At 48.6% G+C, this 18,102-nt stretch overlaps 1 protein-coding gene and 1 long non-coding RNA gene across 2 annotated transcripts in view; one reads left to right on the top strand and one right to left on the bottom strand.

The window, feature by feature from the left end:
* CUNH6orf132 (chromosome unknown C6orf132 homolog) overlaps nucleotides 1–9,687 on the bottom strand; it is a 31,355-nt gene extending 21,668 nt beyond the window's left edge. Inside the window, 1 exon segment of the mRNA XM_025042731.1 lies at nucleotides 9,526–9,687. Within this exon segment, the coding sequence (XP_024898499.1) occupies nucleotides 9,526–9,661 (136 nt within the window). The 5' untranslated portion in view covers nucleotides 9,662–9,687.
* LOC107196783 overlaps nucleotides 9,284–18,102 on the top strand; it is a 16,029-nt gene continuing 7,210 nt past the window's right edge. The window contains exons 1-2 of the long non-coding RNA XR_003044436.1: nucleotides 9,284–9,529; nucleotides 9,672–9,854. This is a non-coding gene — a long non-coding RNA (uncharacterized LOC107196783). The remainder of the gene's footprint in view (nucleotides 9,530–9,671; nucleotides 9,855–18,102) is intronic.

The following is an 18,102-nucleotide window of genomic DNA, read 5'->3' as shown; positions in this document are numbered from 1 at the left end:
CACACTGTCACCTCCTACTATGTCACTCACAAGCGAGGAGGGCTTACACCCACTTAACAGGCCGTGAGGGACTTTCTCCTTCTCTACAGCCAGAGGGGAAAGAGAAGAAAGGTCAAAATCCCAATTAACCAGAATCTTACTAACTGAAACATTAAAGGAATGGTAATTACTTTTCCTACGGCGCAGGACTTTAGGACAAAGGTACAAGAAAGCCCAACGATTTAATCAAGAGACTGGGGTTGTCAGGGAGGTCCTGGGACCAGAATACATTCATCCCCAATTCCTATACCTACAGGCATGGCCCTCTGTGAGAATCGGGGCTTCAGATGTGACGCGGAAACTCCCGTGAGCACCCTAGGAAATGGACACAGAGCCCTTTGTCTGCTGCCCTGCCAGGCAGAGTCGGCGGTATATTTAAGATCCTAATCTCTCAAAAGGGGCTAAAATGGCGAGTTCTCCCTGTGCTCCACAGGTCCCAGGGAGCTCCAGTTCTCAGCTCTCAGCGCTGCCCTGCCCCCTGCACTCTAGCAGAAGGGATTCCCAGTCCAGCTGCCAGGATCCACGCCAGAGGCTAGGGACAAGAGCTAGGGGAGGGGCAGGGGAGTGAGGACAGGAGAGGGGAGTTGTAAGAATGTAAATTTTGGCCTAACCAGAAACAACAAAAGTAGAGATAACTAGATACACTCAGCAGCTGTCCTTAAAGCCCACCGGATTCTCTCTGGCTTCCAAGAGAGAGTCTACATGTTGACGCCAGGATCTCCTGGGACATTCTTTAGATAAGGCTGTGTGGGAGCCAAGGTCTCAGATCTGATATGGCTGCTGGGCCCTTAATAACACTGGGGGTGGGGTGGGGACTAACAGGGACTGGGTGAGAGGCACGCTTCTAGGCAGACCCGCTCTCTAATTATTTTACTTAATCTCTGCACCGTGTTGGGGTCCAGGGAGCCTCTTTTCTCCAGCTGAGTTATCATATTAATGGCTACTTATTATGTACCTAGGAGCTTTAGAAGCGAGCAACCTGGCAAGATATCACTATAAAAGTAGTAATAATATAATAATGGGTAAAATTTACTGAACAATTTTAATGGGCTAGGCACCGTTCTAAGCATCATATACATTATTAATTCATTTAATCCTCAAAACGGCCCCATGCAATTGGCGTGATCATTATCCCTATTTTACAGATGAGGAAACTTAGGCACAGAAAGTTCTAGTAACTTGCCTAAAGCCTCAAAGTAAGTGGTGAAGCTGGGATCCCTGCTCCGGGGCTGTTCTCTGAACCACTGCACACACTGCTCCCAAATGGAGGAACCCTAATCCCACCATTTACAGGATATGGAAGGGAGGATGGGGGTTCAAAGGGCAGGGATGCTATTTGAGAGTAAGGGAGTCTTGGTGGCCACAGAGCAAGGCTGGGGAATGGTGGGAGGTGAAGCAGCTTGCCCAAGGCCATGCATAGGTCAGGGCATAGTGGATCTGACCTTCACATGGGCAGGTGCTCTAAACGCCTCACAGACTCCACAACTCAGCCCTGACTACACTGTCATCTCTGTTGATTTGTGGTTGTTTTCAGCAGGGAAATTCTTTCTAAGAACACAATTGTTCTCTGGAAAACCTACTGAAGGGGAGGGATTGTGATTGAGGCGGGGTGGAAGGCCCAAGTAGCTCCCTCCCCACTGGGATACCTCTTGGAAGTCCATTTTGATTTCCCAGTTCTAGGAGATGTGGCTGGAAGTCAGGGATGGAAAGGGATGACACAGAGGCATCAGAGCAGTGTAAGGTGAGAAAGACTTGACTAGCCATTGCTGTCTTTGAAGATGGCAAGGTGCCACAAGCCAAAGACTACAGGGAGCCTCTAAAAGACGGAAAAGGCAAAGAAAACAGATTGTCCTGTACAATCTCCAGGAAGGAACAGTGTCTGTCTTGCTAACATTTTGATTTTAGCCCAATGAGACCAGTGTCAGACTTCTGACTTACAGAACTGTAAGATAATAAATGTAAGTTGTTTTAAGCCAAAAAGAGAGAAAGAAAGAAAGAAAGAAAGAAAGAAAGAAAGAAAGAAAGAAAGAAAGAAAGAAAGAAAGAGAGAGAGAGAGAGAGAGAGGAAGGAACGAAGGAAGGAAGGAACGAAGGAAGGAACGAAGGAAGGAAGGAAGGAAGGAAGAAAGGAAGGAAGGAAGGAAGGAAGGAAGAGAAAGAAAGGAAGAAGGAAAGAGAAGAGATATGGCTAGCACCTGACAGACTTTCCCTGGGCTCCTCATACCTGAGCTCAATTCCCGATTGGTCAAGACATACCAGCAGGTGAGGCAAGTGTGGCCACCATCATAAGCTAGGTCTTCCAGGGTTCAAGGTTAGGGCCAGGGCTTTCTGAGCCTCAAAGTCAAGGTCCAAAACTAAACAGAAAACAATGGAGTCCGACCTTGGAGATTTTCCTATGGAAGTAAATGAACTCCATTGAGATCACAGTGTCAGGGACACTAGAATGGACATTCTTGAAAAGCAGCTCCCTCCCTCAACTGGGGAGGTAAAGAAGGGCCAGGACACCTCTTGAGGAAGGAAAAGATAGTGAGGAGGTGAGGGGGCTGACAGAGAGGAGGCTGGACAGCTTGCCGTCTGAAGACACAATGGGATTGCTCAATTGGAAAAGAGGGGCCCTGTCCTAGGGTCTTGCCAATCCTGAAACTTGGAAACGCCTTCTGTGTCTGCCTTTTTACTTGACCCCTTTCCCACTGGAAGAGTTTGGGGGGATCTCAGAGGCTTTGAGCTTGCCACACAGACCAGAGAGGCAGCTGAGGAACATCCTGGTGGGATTCAGAAAGCAGGAAAATGAAGAGTCATCCTGAACCAGAAGCTTCCAGGGAAAGGGGGCAGGCACCTTCGGGAGACCCCTGAAGCAACTCCAGCAGCTGGGAAGCCTTGGGAGACCCAAGTAGCAGAATCCCAGCAGAGCCTGAGCCCCCGGTGGACCACAGCCCTGTCAAGGTACAAAACTCAAGCCTCTATTTGGCAAATTCATCTAAAAATAACAGTAATAAAAGAGGAGGAAATCCAGATCTGCCTCCATTTACCTAAACCTGATCACTAAAGCAATCCCAATCTCCCCCGAAATGAAACCCTCTTTCTGATGTAATCATGCACAGAATTCCTTTACATTTGGTTACATTTCTCCCTCATGTCTTGACAGGAAACGAAGGCAGCTTTGCTTTCTTTTACTCTCACTCAAGGACTTGACTTCACATAAATATCGCCTGATATCCAAAAACCTGGTTTGAAAATGATTCTTGCTGCCACACCTGGGGACAGCAGCGCCCCTCCTCCAAGGCCTCCCTCAGGAGAATCTGATCCTACTATTGGCTTGAGGAGTATTTACATTGTGTCTGAGACTGAGCTCTGAGGAAGCCACAGCCAAGGAGCCAAGGCTCAGCCCCAGGCCATAGGCCTCAAGCAGCCCACAGCCCCTCAGCTAGGAGCAGAGGCAGGACACTGTGATCAGGGCCACAGGTGCAGGGTCCAAATGAACTTGAGTTCCAGTCCTTGCTCCATCACTTATCAATTGTGGGATCTTGGGAATGTTACTAGACCTCCCTGAGGCTGTTTCTTCATCTCCGTAAATGTGAGCAGGGTCCCTACTGAGTGGGCTGGTGAGGCTGAATGAGATAAAGTGTGCAATAGGTTAGCACAACTCTTGGCAGGTAATTTGTGCTCAATAATTGGGAGAGCTACTTATCAACCTCATCATCATCATCATCATCATTACACTCTCTCTGCCCCACCTTACCTAGCTCCACCAAGGGTTTGGGCTCTGAGCTTAAATCAGGTTGTGTCACTGGCAAATTATGGGTGAACATCTGTAGGCATGGGTAAAGGCCACAGGAGGCAGGTGGCCCTTTGTTCTTTTGTCAGGGAGAACTCTTAGTCTGAACACTTGAGGCTACCTTCTTTGTGCATGAGGACACTGAAGCCCAGAGTGGATGGGGCTGGCCCAAGGTCATAGAGCTGTCGTGGTGCCACGGCCCAAGCAGGGCCCTGGCTTGGAGTGCTGGGCTCCAGGCACAAATAGTACAGTGCCTGACACATGGCACATGCTCTCTGCCTCTCCCCAAACAGGCTGACCTGGTTCTCTCAGTCTGGGGCTGTGCGTGCGTGTGTGTGTGTGTGTGTGTGTGTGTACCTGTGTTAAGTAAAGGGGTAAATGGCCAGCTGGCTGCCTCACTCCCAGGCCTTTTTTCTCCCCTTCTTTCCAAAAGAAAGAGCCTCCCACTAGGTCTCGGACATTTCTTTCCTCACAGAGTTCGGGTTTGCTCTTGCTCCTCCAGCCCCAAAGCTGCCTCTGGATCTCCACGGAGGCTGAGGTCTGGGACAGTTATTTAGCTCTTTCCCCAAATCTTAGGTCCAGACTAAAGAGGAAACTAACAATAAAAATGTAAACGTCTAACATCTATTAAACTTGTATGATGAACTAGGCACTATTCTAAGTGCCCTTCACAAACCTGTGGGGGAGATACTCTTATTATTCCTTTTTTGCAGATGAGGAAATTGAGGCTCAGCGAGGTTAAGTCTCCTGCCTAAGGTCCCACAGCTGGTGAGTCAAAGGGACCAGGATTCAAGCCCAGGCACCTAAGTCTAAGTCCAGTTCTTTCTGGTCATAGTCAGCACAGCAGGGAAATAATACAGGGACCCATCACCTCTTCCCTTGGTCTCCTGTTCCTTCAGAGTGAGACTCAAAAGTTGCTGAGGCCTAATGAACCCAGGAATCAGAACCCCAGCTCCTCCAAGTAATACCTGAGGGCTTTGAGCATTTTCTCAAGCTGTTTCCCCACCCGTCAAATGGAGATAATTACCCATGTTTGGGACGCATCCCAAATTCAGAGAAGAGAAAGACGCTAGCAGGGTTAAAAGAGCTGGAGTGATGGTGTTGAGACTCCGAATTGCCAGGAGCCCCCAAATGACCCCAGGAGCACTGGCCACCAGTCTAATCGGATTCCAGAGGCTTAGCTGGGGTGGGGCTTTAGCTGGGGAGTTTGTTGCCTTGACCCAGAGTAACCCAGAATCCCAAAATAGACCCCTCACCTCTACCCCACTGAGGTGGGGCATGCAATCCTTGGCCACTAGGGGAGCCCCAGCTTTTCAGGGAAGCAGTGTATGTGTGAGGGGCGCCATGAGACTGTAACCCATAGTGGCGTTAATGAGGCCCTTCACTGCTAATTAACAGGAACCTGAAAAGGCCAGTCTGTCCCAGCAAGCCCCAGCAGGCCTGACCTCAGCCCCAGAGAGAAGCCTTTGTCCAAGGGCAGAGGGGACGCTGAGGTTGGGCTGGGCTGGGGCACGGAGCCACAGAGCAGAGGAGGGGGGAACAGAGAGGGAGGAGCTTTGGGAGCTGAGACTGGAGGGGGAAGAGCACAGCAAACAGGCCCTCTGCTTCTTAGCTGGGACGCACTACTTAAAGTAGGGTCCATAGACCTGTGGAAGGACTTCCCCTGGGAACTAGCTGAAAATGCCGTCTCCCTCCATTCCCTAACCCACCACTTCCGAATCTGATCCTAACGACCGATGCACTTAAATGTTTGAGCTGCCCTGAGATGAAATGACCGAGTTCTTTAACCTATCTAAGCCACCTGAGTCTATTTCCTCAGTGGAGAAAATATATGTAGTTTTTAGCGTAGTGCCTGATTCAAGAAATAACTGATACGAATGATATTATTATTGTTGTTGTTATTCATTTATTTGCTGGGAGAGAAGAGGAGCAGCCTGGTCAAGGGAGGGCCTGGCTTTCTGAATTGAACTATAGAAACAAGAGGAGCTTATATAATGGGGCAGCAGAGAAGGCGTGTATGTGTGTACTAACTGCCAGCAAACCACAGCACACCTCCAGGGGACAGGAGTAAACGATAGTCTCTTTCATATTCCTTCAACATACAGGTCAGCTTTCCCATAGGCCGGTGCCAGCCAAGCACTGGTGAGAAATCTATGCTCAGCTTCTAGGGTTCATGGCTTCCTACCCTTTAACCTGTCCTGAGACACAAGGTCAGGGGATCCTTGGAGGAGGGATATCAGAACCAGCAACCATTCTTGGGAGCATTGGGGTTCTCCTAATTAGGAACTAGCCACAGTCCCTTCTCATTTATTTAGAACCGGCAGGAAGTCCCAAGGGGAAAGGAAATGGCCCAGCTCCCATCTGGGGAAGGAAACCCCAGGATTCCCAAATCTTCCTGTACAAAAGAATCACCCAAGAGCCCTAACCCAGAGATTCTGACTTTGGGTTCCTGAGGTGGGACTCTTGAAATCTGTATTTTGAATAAGCGTCCTACGTGGTCGTGATGGTGATTTACATTGGAGGCAAGAAAGAAAGAGAGTTCCCCAGCAACAGGGTGTCCCATTGCTGGAGTGGAGTGGGGTGGGGTGGTGGTAGATAAAAAAGCAGGCTTAATTAATCCAGGAGGCAAAGGAGGAGTCTAGAGCGCCAGGTTTCAGGCCCATCCCTTATTTCAGGATTCCCGAAGATCCACCCCTCTGCTTTCTCATGCATTTAAAAGACAATTGTGCTGCCTTTTTCTTTTAAGACCCTCAGCACGGGCTGGGGGAAGGGCGGAGGCTTAATTAGGATTGCAATTGCAGTAACTGAAGCCCTCAAGTGAAGCGAATTACCAGAATAAATGTTAGAAAAATTCTTTAAAGAAAAATTTATCCGTCATCACTTTCACATGACTATTTGCATTTTTTTGGCTGCACCTGGCCTACCCGGTGCAAATTTTTGCATGGCTGTAGCCACAGAGTAAGTGGTTACTCCTTACTTCCTTTATATACCCCTACATTGATTTTTTTCCTCCCTCCATCCCACAGCCTGTCCTTCAGGTACTGGATACTGCCAGCATCGCAGAGAATGTTACAGACTCAGGGACCCGATGGAACTCTAATCTCAACCTCTTTGATACCTCAGGATGGCTTCTTCATGCCTCAGTTTCCTCTAGTCTATAGCAGTGTTAAGAAGAGGAACTGAAGCAGGTAAGGGCATGGAATTCTCAGGGTTGAGAATGACCTGATAATAATAAAAGGCCAGCTAGTAAATATCCTCAGCTTTGTGAGCCATACAGTCTCTGCTGCAGCTACTTAATTCTGCAAAGCAGACTAAACTCATATGTAAATGAGGGATGTGGCTGGTTGTGTTTTAATAAAACTTTATTTACAAACACAGGCCATGGGCCAGATTTGAGCCAGGGCCAAAATTTGCCAGTCCTTTCTTTAGGGCATTTCTCTCTAATGATCTTCAAAGCACTGCCGTATACAGAACTCAAGCAGTCGTTCTGTAGGCAGACTAGATACCATCTCCATTTAACAGAGGAAAAATTTGAGGCCCAGAGAGTAGCTAATCCCCACATTATTGACAGAGGCAGGACCCCAATGCAGGTCTGGCATCTCCATCACATCACAGAATCCCCAACACTTGTCCCGCCTATCCCCAACTCCAAGTACTTGTCCGTTCAGCAGTTTTTTTCAGCAGGGAGGAGGGCCTACCAGCACCCAGGGGAACACCCCAGAAACACTGCCATCTTGCCGGGTGCACATTGTTTTCCACCTCTCCATGTGCAGGGTGCAACCAGGCTGAGTCAGCTGAGGGCCCAGCCTTGCCCTGGGGAATGGGAGGGCCTGCCCCCTGGGTTCCAGCCCTGCCCAGGCTGATGAAGGCAGCAGCTGGCTGGAGATGACAGGGCACTGTGCCCCCATTTCCCTCAGAGAGACTGATCCCCACCAGCAGGCAAAAATGTAGACAAATGTCTAAGGCATTTCTGAGGTTTTCCCTCGGGGGGAGGAGTTGGGGAGAGTTCTCAGGCAGATGCCCCCTCAAGTCAAATTCACCTTCGAATTACCTTTCACAAAGTCAATTCAGTAAGCTGGCTAAGAGTGTGGTCTCTGGATTCCGACTGCCTGGGTTCCAACATTGGCTTTGCCTCATGAGGGGAAATTTTGGGATAATGGACGTGTTCTAAAACCGAATTGTGGTGATGGTAGCACAACTAACTCTAAGTCTACTAAAAATCACTGAATTGTACACTTAAAATCCTGGCTCGGCCATTTAAAGCTGTGTGATCTTGGGCATGTTACTTAACCTCCCTGTGCCTCGGTCTCTTCATCTGTCAAACAGGAATCACAGGCTAGTTGAAGATTCAAAGAGTCAACAACGTGAGGACTTTAGAAAGAAAGAGTCAATAAATGTTTGCTTCACAGGCCAGGAGAGGTGTTTGGGCCTCACAGAGTTATACTTGGCAGCTAAGTTCCTAAACTGTGCCTCGAAACTGCCCTGCCCCTCCTAGCCTTTGCTCCTGCTGTTTGCTCTGCAAAATCTCGATGCCCTTTCCTCTCAGCTCAAATGTTAGCTGCAATCAGAGGTCATCTCTCCTCTCTGCTCCTTCTGTACTTAATCATTTATAGCAAAGGCTTGGAAAGGGTTAGATGGCATATGGTTAACACTGATGGCTCACTGGTCTGAGATCCTTGGGCCAGGGAGAGGGAACATCTTGTTTGCCCTACTCCTGTCCCAGTGCCTGTGTCCCCACTGAGACAACCTGGGTGCTGAACTGAATCCAATAGTTGGGCAGGAGCTGAGGCTAAAACATCTTCTGTGGGTCCCACCCAGCACAGTGGTCATAAAGATCAGAGAAGGTAATGGGGTGACAATGAAGGGAGGTGAGCTAAAGCAGTGACAGGTGACCTTCCTTGGGCCCAGAGCCTCTTCATACACAAGAAGTGAATTCCTGTCCCCAGTACCCTGGAGGCATGGTGTTTTCAGATGCCTGCAGAGATACACCACCATGACTCTGGGGCCAGGCTCAAGTCAGGAGCCTCCACTGCCCCATCCCAGGCTTCTCTGTCTGAGCCCATAGACAACCCACGGCCCAGGCTGACCTGGCAAGAGCCTGTGACCCCAATAAGAGAGTAAGTGCCTTGCACAGGCTGGTATCCTGCTAGCAGCGGCTCCTATTGACTTTTCCTGGGCCTCCCCTGTGCAGAACTAAGTGCATGAGTATCTAGATAGCAGCCCCCTCCCGTTGCCTATGACCTTGGGCCAGGAGAGGCCTGGCAGGTACTGCGGAAAACAGAGGAAGTAGAAAGGGTGAGGGTTGAAGGGACCACCTCAGCCCTCCTTGGGGTGGGGGGCACTTCTGACTCAACAGAACTTCTGAAGGAGGGGCCACTGCAAACGTCAGGAAGCCTTTCTAGCAACACAAACATAACTTCCTACGGGGAAGGAAAACAAACACCTTGGAAGAGGAGCTAGGATCAGATGTGGAGGAGCAAAGGTCTCCACCCTCGCTAGGGAGAGGGTCCCCTCCATCCGCGCACCTTTCTCCCCGCCGCGGCCCTTTCCCAGAGACACCCGCTGCGGCGGCGGCGCCTCCCCTTCCACACAGCTCCTTCCCGGCCAGTTCACAAGTTCCAACGTGTTCCTGCCCCTCCGCCCCTAGCCGCGCCGAACGCCCGCAGCCCGGGAGGGGGCAGCGCCCAACCCTCTCCCTCCGGCGCACTCACCGAGGTCCCTGGTCCCCTCCTCCTGGGTGAAAATCCAGGGGGGATTGGTGGCGTAGAGGGAGGTGGTGTTGGGGTTGGCATGCTTCTTGCCGAAGAATTTGCTGAAGGTGCCCTGCACCGTTTGGTTTTTTTTCATGCTGCCGCAGGCCACGCGGGCACCGGGGAAGGACCGTCCCTCGGTCGCCCTGCCCTGCCCGGGACTGAACCCTGCACGGTCTCCCTAGGGCGCTCTACCAGGCCATGCCCAGCGCCGTCCTTCCGGCCCGCGCACCGGGCGACAGGTGCTGCGGACGCCGCCGCTCGCCTGGAAATGCGAGCTACCTGGACAGGTAAGAGGCTGAGGCTGTGAGCGGCCCCGCCCCGCGGTCGCCCAACTCCCCCGGCCACATTCCTGCCCGCCTCCTTCTACAACAGGCCATTGTTGGCACGGCCCGGTGGGCTTGGGACCTCGCCCGGCCCACGCCCCTCCTGGAAGACGAGCCGCTCCCCTCCTGGCCCTCCTCGTCCACCCCTCTTCTCCCCCGGTATGGGAGGAGGCGGGCAAGTCCCCTGCTTCTAAGGAGGGTCATGACTCGGTCAATATGGGAACTTTGACTCTGTACCCAACACTCGGGAAACGGCTGGCCAAAGTGAGCACGCCCGAAAGGTTCTGCAGGCCTTCAAAAACACGGGCCACTAGACTTCAATGGACATAAGGAAATGCCCCTAAGAAAAAAAGGTAAGGGGGGCGGGAGAGCAATAAACTAGCATCCCAATCTGATGACGAAGGTGGAAAATATCCTCATTGGTAGAGCTCCAAAGAGAATGTAGGATGACTAAATCTTGGCATTTCTTTGTACATCGAATTCTTTTTATTTTTTCTGTGAGGTTAAGTAAATATAATTTTTAAAAACTCAAGGTGAGTTGAGCCCACTTAAGGTTGGGGTCACTCTCCAGGGAGATTAGCTGTGGACCTTTAAGGTGCATGGGGGCCCATCCTAGCTAAGGCAGGGAGTGACTGTCCGATGAGGAAAGTCCCCTCAGATGAGAACTTGGGGGATGATGTGAAAAATGCTGACTGGGGGAGAGTCAGCCCATGGGGTTAGATTTCGCTGCTTTTTGGGCAGCAGGAGTGGAAGGTTGGGTGGGGGGTGATCGAGTTGGTGTGTTTCCTCGAGATCCCCAGAACAGCACCCACTGCTGCATTTCATCTTCCATTTCTCTCAGACGGTTGGAATAGTATAGTTCTTTGTACCAAAGGCATATTCCCCTCAACTTTTCGTTTTGAAAACTCATTTGAAAGGCTAGTAAATTAACCGCTTTTATTCCTTCCTCCTGGATTTACCGATTATTAACATGTCACATTTTCATTATTCTCTCTCTCTCTCTCTCTCTCTCTCTCTCTCTCTCTTTCTCCACACACACAAATACACACACTTTTTTTTCTTTTCAGTAGGCTAAGAATAAGGGCAGTCTTCTAAATGACTACAAAATAGTTAACAATTATTCTCTCTCTCTCTCTCTCTCTCTCTCTCTCCACACACACACAAATACACACACTTTTCTTTTCAGTAGGCTAAGAATAAGGGCAGTCTTCTAAATGACTACAAAATAGTTAACACTCTCAAATTTAACATCGATACTCTATTATCATCTCTCAAAATGTCATTTTAGTTTTTAATTTTTTTTAAAATCCACAATCTAATCATGTTTCACGCATTGCATTTGCTTGTCATATCCTTTTAACCTCTTAATTTAGCATAGTCCGGCACCTTTATTTTTCATGACAGTGGCATTTTTTTAAAGTTTTCTTTACTTGCTCCAGCCTCAATGGACAAGATGAGTCAGACCTTCAGGGATTGTGGCTGTGAGGTGTTTCCCAAATGCTTTTGGTTGGAGACATGCCTGTGTTCAACCCTGTCCCACTCACCATGGCTAGTGCTCCTGGAACTAATTCTTGTTTTTAAGGAGTATCTGTGGAGGCCCTCCCAAATGTGCGGTACTGTGCTGAGGATTTGGGGTATATGGGTATGTAAAAGAATTAGAGAAGTCTTATTTCTACGTAGAGAATCTTAGGGTCTCATTAGCGAGATAAGATTTACATGATTCAAGGTGGCAGGCCACGATGACTAAATACAAAACAGTGATCACTGTCATTAATATACATAGCATGAATTCAGAGGAGGGGAGGTCAGTGTGGGCTGGAGAAGTCCAGGAAGGCTTCTTGGAAGAATTAAGGCTTGAGCTGGCCCATGAAGGATGACAAGGATGTTAATGGAGAAGGGAAGGAATTCATTCTAGGGCATGCACACACACCTATGCTATCCATCCTTGCCTCCTCCTACCTCCACATCATGGTTCCTCCCACTGTCCACATGGGAAGAGCACAAGAGAACCCCAGATGCCCCATCGCACCTTGGACATCATCACAACCCACCCAAGTGCTCTAGACATTCTGGCACAAGATAAAGCCTTCTTTTTTGGAGACCTCTGAGATAAGAAGTCCCTCCCACCTTGGGTAGCTCCTGGACTCTTACACCCAGAACCAGCCCTAGCAGAGTCACCATTAAATGGCTCTATTCATATGCAACTTCCACTATGTAACTAATATTCTTGAGAATTGCTGTGTGCTCAGCTGTGGGCTGTGAAGGATGCAGAGAAACCAAAAACATGGTTCCTGAGTTCAAGCTGCTTCAGTCTATTTGGAGTGACACAGGGATAGATGAAGAGTAGGGAGGTAAATGATGGGGACGAGACTTAACAGTGGGACAAATATTCAGAGGAGGAGCCATCAGGGTGTGCTGAAGGATCTAGAGGGGCTGCAGGAGGTGTGACGGCCTCTGCAGGGGCTCAGGATGGTGGAGCTGGGAACTGGGGAATGGGACAAAGGTTATAGCAAGGTAGGCCAGGGTGTGGAAGGTTTAAAAAGGCCATCTGGAAATATCAGAAACAATTCAAATTGTCCACTGGAGATGACTGATTAAATAAATTATAGCACATCCACACAATGCAACTCTGAAAATGAATGAATCAGCCAGTTATGTCGTTATCTCCAAGATAAACTGATAAACTGTGATAAAATGTTGACAAAATAGTGTATGTAGTATGCTACCATTGGGGTAATTTAAGTATGATCTTATTTGCTTGTATTGACAGAGAGAAACTTTGGAAAGATCCGTAAAAAATGAAGAAAAGTGTTTACTGGGGGCTGGAGGTGGGGGGAACTGGGCAAATGGAGGGATAAGAGTGTGAGGGAGAATTTTCGCTCAATGCTCTTTTGTATTTTTAAATTTTCAAACCATGTAAATGTATTTCCTATTTAAAAGTTAAAGAAAAATAACTAGGCAGAAGAGTTTAGTCTAGAAATGTGGTCTATGAACGAGCAGCATCTGCATCACCTGGGATCTTTCTAGAAAGGGAGGCACTCTGGCCCCATCCCAGACGTTGGGCAACTGCTTTGGGCCTTGGTTTGTTCTTCTCTAAAACAGACTATTAATTTAAGGTCATTACTAGTTTCAGTCAGCTGGTGGATTAAGGTACCTAGCAGAGGATCTTTGTTTTAACAAGCTCCCCAGGTGATTCAGGAGCATGTTAAGGTTTGAAAAGCTCTGGCCTAGAGTCAGTGGCTACCAGGAGCAGGCAGTGGTGACTATGTGGGCAAAAGTGACTGACTGCTAACAGCTGTGTTTTAAGGCTATTCATCTAACATCTGGATGAAGGAGGGATGGGAAGGAGAAAGTGTAGGCTGAGGGATTAAAGGGCTTAATTGATTGTTTAATCAAGTGGTAAATTGATAAGCGGGAGAGGATGGGGGCAGGCCTTGTGTGCTGGTAGCAGAAATAGAAAGAGCAGAGTTAGTTTGTGGGGCATTTCTTGGGAAGAAAGTAAGGGCTTGGTAAACAGCTTGCCTATAGGAAACATCTCTGAGCCAGTTTCCTTATCTATGGCATGGGAATGGTAACAGTACCTCCTCCTAGGATTGTTATGAAGATTAAATAAGATGATGGATGTAAAGTGCCTAGGATAGGGCCTGGCACACAGGAGTACTCCTTAAGTATTTGTTCATTTCTCCCTTCTTTCTCCCTCATTTCTCCCTCCTTCTTGTTCCCTTGCTTTGGGGGTTTGTTTTGGCTGAGGATGGAGAAAAAGGGGAAACCACGATGATGGTGAACACCAGAAAGGCTTGAGGTTGTTGGGAGCCCAGGAGGAATCTCTGGAAGGCCCAGGTTGAATGGCAAGCATTCCACCCCACGTGCCTAGTTTCAGTTTCACCTTGTCAGCCTGGTAACTTTTGAAGCCAAGGTCCCTGGGGCAGGGTTGGGGCCTAATCCTCTGTCCAGCTCAGCACCCTGTGCTGTTGCCATTCGGCCCCCGCTCCATCTAATAACAACACCTCACACTTCTTCCCCCAGTAAAAGAAACAGCCAAATAACAGGCTCCCCTCAAAACAGCCAAAAGCCCAATCCTGTAATTAAATCTCTGCTCAGTGATTACTTTGTAACCTCCAAGAGCCCACTCTACTGGCCAGTTCTGGAGTGTGGGGTAGGATTGGGGCCTGGGAGTTGCAGTCTCCCCAGAGAATCAGTAAGGCCCTTGTCAAGTTTGTGGTGTTTCCTCCAACAAAGCCAAGGCCAAGGACTCCTGGCTGAGAGTGTGCACTCTGAGTCAGAGAAGGGTAGGCTGAGACGTCCTGAGAGTCACCTTCATCACCCCAGCTCTCTGCAGCTAGTTCTCCGGGGGCAAAAGTCAAACCTCTGGACATCCCAGCTTTCAAATGATACTGAGCTGCAGGTCATCTTGTCCAGCCTCTTGTTCCAGGCCAGAAACACCTGATGCCAGATCAGCTCCTGAGACCGTTTCTTCGGGCCTACAGGGGAGGGTGGGCTCCAGTCACTCTACCTCTGCATTCCTCTGAGCTGGACAGGTGCCAGGAGATGTGATCAGGCTAAGAGGAAGTTGGCTAGTGTGGATTCCTATATCTTGAGATGCACTCAAAGTCATTACCTGGTGCCTGGAAGTGTGAGGACCCAATGTCCAGCCCTGGGTGGACAGTGGTGTGTTCGGGGATGCTGAGAAGAGACCCATTTCTTTGTAACCATGGACTCTGTTGATGAGTCCATGACATAGTGGGAAAGATCCTTGCTGAGGAATAGGTTTGAATCCTGACTCTGTTCCTTAGCACTGGCATGATCTTGGCTGATCTACCACTTCTCTGAGCCTCCATTCATTAATGTAAAACAGGGGCTATTAATGTAAATTTGTTATGAGATTCAGTGACATAGTAGGTTAAGGTACCCAGCAGAGAGTCTGACTCATAGTAAGTACTTAGCGTCTGCATGTTCCCGTTCTTCTTCTCCACCCTGACTTTGGGCATGGAGATGCTAAACAGAGAACACAAAGACAGAACAGAGGCTGCGACAGAGCCATGCCAATTCAGCAAAGATCCTCAAGAAGGAAAGTTCAACTGGGGCCCAGGAGATAGTGTGGGGCAGGTGTCTACCCCTTCAAGGTCACCTTGAAAGCCAGGCAAAAACATCCCATTATAAAACACATTCCATGATCTGAAATAATGTGCGTTTGTGTGTGTTTTTAAAGGATTGTTAAGTACAAATGCAAAAAACAAAATTCTATGTAGATTGCAACTATAAATATATCTAGTATATTTATGAATGGCCAGGGACTGGAAAGGAACAGAACCGTGGAAAATGTTCAGTTGCAATGCCAGGACTCCATGAAGGGGTTTTTAATTTTTAGTAATCTGCTTTGTTGAGAGAGGATTTGTTTTAATTATTTTTTTATTTTTATTTTTTAAACATTTTATTTATTTTCCCTCCTTTCCCCTTTCCACTTGGGAGATCTTTTAACTTAAAACTACAAATAATGAAGAACATAGTTTAACATGGAGCGCATTTTCTTTTTTTAAAGAGCACAAGTCAGGGGACCTGGAGTTGTGGATTCTAGTGCTACTTCCGCCACTCACCTCCTATGAGAACTTGGAGCCTTCCTGAGCCTCAGTCTTTCCACCTGTAAAGTGGGATGGTGGGATCTAACACTCAGGTGTGGTTTCACATGTGATTAAAAAGCTAGCTGGCTGGCAAAGGCAGAATAGCAAATGAGGCTTTCTGGCACCTACTGTATGTGAGGAGGCTACTTCTGGCTCTGAGAAGAGAGGTCAGAAATGGGGTGCAATAATCATTTCCTGGGCACAGTCATCTCCTCTGCACCAGGCCCTGCGCTAGGCCATGTGAGCTTTTAACAGTCAAGGTTGATCCTTACCCTGTAGAATTTGGCACCACCCCACACACTTCTCGTGAATTCTGGAGACCAACTCTTAAATTGAGACTCGAGCCCTGGGAGCATTTCTATGCAACCCCTCCTGGGTCTGGCTTATCTCTCTCTCTGAGACCTAAGAGGAAAAGCAACCACGTCTACCATTCACTGAGCATCTCTTCTGTGTCAGGCACAGGATCGAGTGGATTATACACATTAACCCACTCCTGTCAAGTCAGTCCCACAAGGGAGGGTACGATACACCTATTTTATGGATGGAGAAAAGAAGACTACAAATGATGTTTACTCCTAGTCTATGGCCAATCATTTCTGCTCTTAGGAATATGCCTTAATCCAGGTCCCTACTGTGACATGAATGCAACATCATTGCAGTGCTGTTCGTAGGGATAGGGAGTTGGAGGCACCTGGGGGTCCATCCCTAGGGGACTGGAGACGTAAAATGTGGCGGATGCACCCTGTGGACTACACAGTCATTGGAAGCAAGGAACTAGATGCTCATATAGCAGGACAGGTAGATCTTAAAAACAGTAGGGAGCAATCAACATAGTGAGATCTAAAACACACGATGCCACTTGTGTAAATAAAAATGACCTACACACAAGACAACAATATATATATTTTGCAATAACACTATGAACAAGAAGATACTCATTAAGCATATTAGCATGGTTGCCTCTGGCTGGGGTGGGTGAAGAATGTGGTTGGAGACGAGATAAATTAAGGGAAAATTAATACAATGAGAGAGGAGGCCCTCATAGACCAGGGATAATAATGAACCATGAAGCAAGGTATAAGAATAACTCAGCCTCCTGTACTCGAGGTCCAAGAATAGAAAAATAAGTAAGGATCAGAGAGGTTAAGTAATTTGTCCAAATCACACAGAAGGCGAGGAGGGATGGAAAGAATGTCCAAGTAACCAGGCCTACTTAGAACAGGTGGTAGCAGGACACTTAAAACCATTTGCCTGTCCCTCAACAGCAGAAAGGGCAGGAGGGGTGGAGGCCGTGTGTGTGCCAAGGTGGTCGGTGGAGCCGCCTGTGAGCCAAGCCAGCCCTGAGTCTCACCAGCTGTCTTCGTCCTTCCCAAACACCCACTGAGCACTGTGGGTACAGATTGCAGTCCTTACCTTGCAGGAACTTTGATGATGAATAAAATGAGGTCATGCCTGGAGTGTGGCAGCAAAGTCAGAGAAAGGGGGGCTTCCAGGAGGCAGGACTGAATTAGTGTCTTTGGAAGTTTAGAAATAATAATATAACTCTTAGAGACCACTGCTCTCAGCTCACATGGTCCTCACAACAAGCATTCCAGGTAAATTTTTCTTATCAGCCTCATTTTGCAGATTAGAAATCGAGGCACGGAGAGGTTAATGATTTGTGAAAGTCACACAGAGGAGAAGAGGGAGAGCTGTGTGGGACGAGAGGCCATGATATTAACCCTTCTGCACTTTTCAAATGAAATAAGACAGATACGGCTTGACTAGCCAGGCCTTCCTTGAGGAGATCTCCCTAGTCACTGCCCCGCCTCAAGGTTCCCACAGTGAGTGTGACACAACCTGGGGCAGGGACACTCGTGGCAGGGCCTAGTCCCATGCTCAATCAGGGCTCCCTGCCTGAAGTCCTCAGGATGTGATTCAAGGCTCCCTCCTTCAACTGTCCAGAATAGAGGGACCCAACATCTTCATTTTACACATATGGAAATAGGCCCAGAGAGGGGATGGGACTTCTCTCAGGTTACGCGGGACTCCTGGCAACCAGTCTAGCACCTCACCCCCTCTATGGCTGAGACAAAGTATAATGTGTGTTAAGTCCTGGTGCTCTGCTCCCCCAAACCCCCACTAGCCCCCTAGGCTTCTTCCTGACAGTTTCTTCAGGCCCTGGGCTGGGACCCAACCCACTTTCCCCAGATCCAGAGATGCTGGCCAATCTACCCAGAACTCCATGTTCCCATCTTCCCTCCCTCTTCCAAGCAAGATATCATTCATTGCCCAGAGCCTTAGAGATTCCTTAGAGTTTCTGGCAGGGCAAACCCTGATTACTGCCCCTCTTCCTCTCTCTTCCCTGGCAGCTTCCCCTCCTGGACCCCCCTAACCCCCTCAGAAATTAGGGGTCCCTACCATCAGCGTGTGAGATTTGAGCACAATGCACAAGTCATCAGCACCCCAACTCCCAATCTGCCTGTGGGCCCCAAAGTCCATTCCATATCCAACAGTCAGGGCTGACACAGTGCCAGGAAGAAAACAAGTCCTGGGCCCAGCCCAAGCCAATATGGCAGAGGATAGGAAGTCACCAGCTTGCTCTATTTTTCTCT

Source organism: Pteropus alecto, unplaced genomic scaffold (genome assembly GCF_000325575.1).
Source record: "Pteropus alecto unplaced genomic scaffold, ASM32557v1 scaffold7, whole genome shotgun sequence".
In the NCBI taxonomy this organism is placed as follows: Eukaryota; Metazoa; Chordata; class Mammalia; order Chiroptera; family Pteropodidae; genus Pteropus; species Pteropus alecto.
The sequence above is the reverse complement of the archived record's forward strand: the minus strand, read 5'-3'. Positions and strand labels throughout refer to the sequence as shown.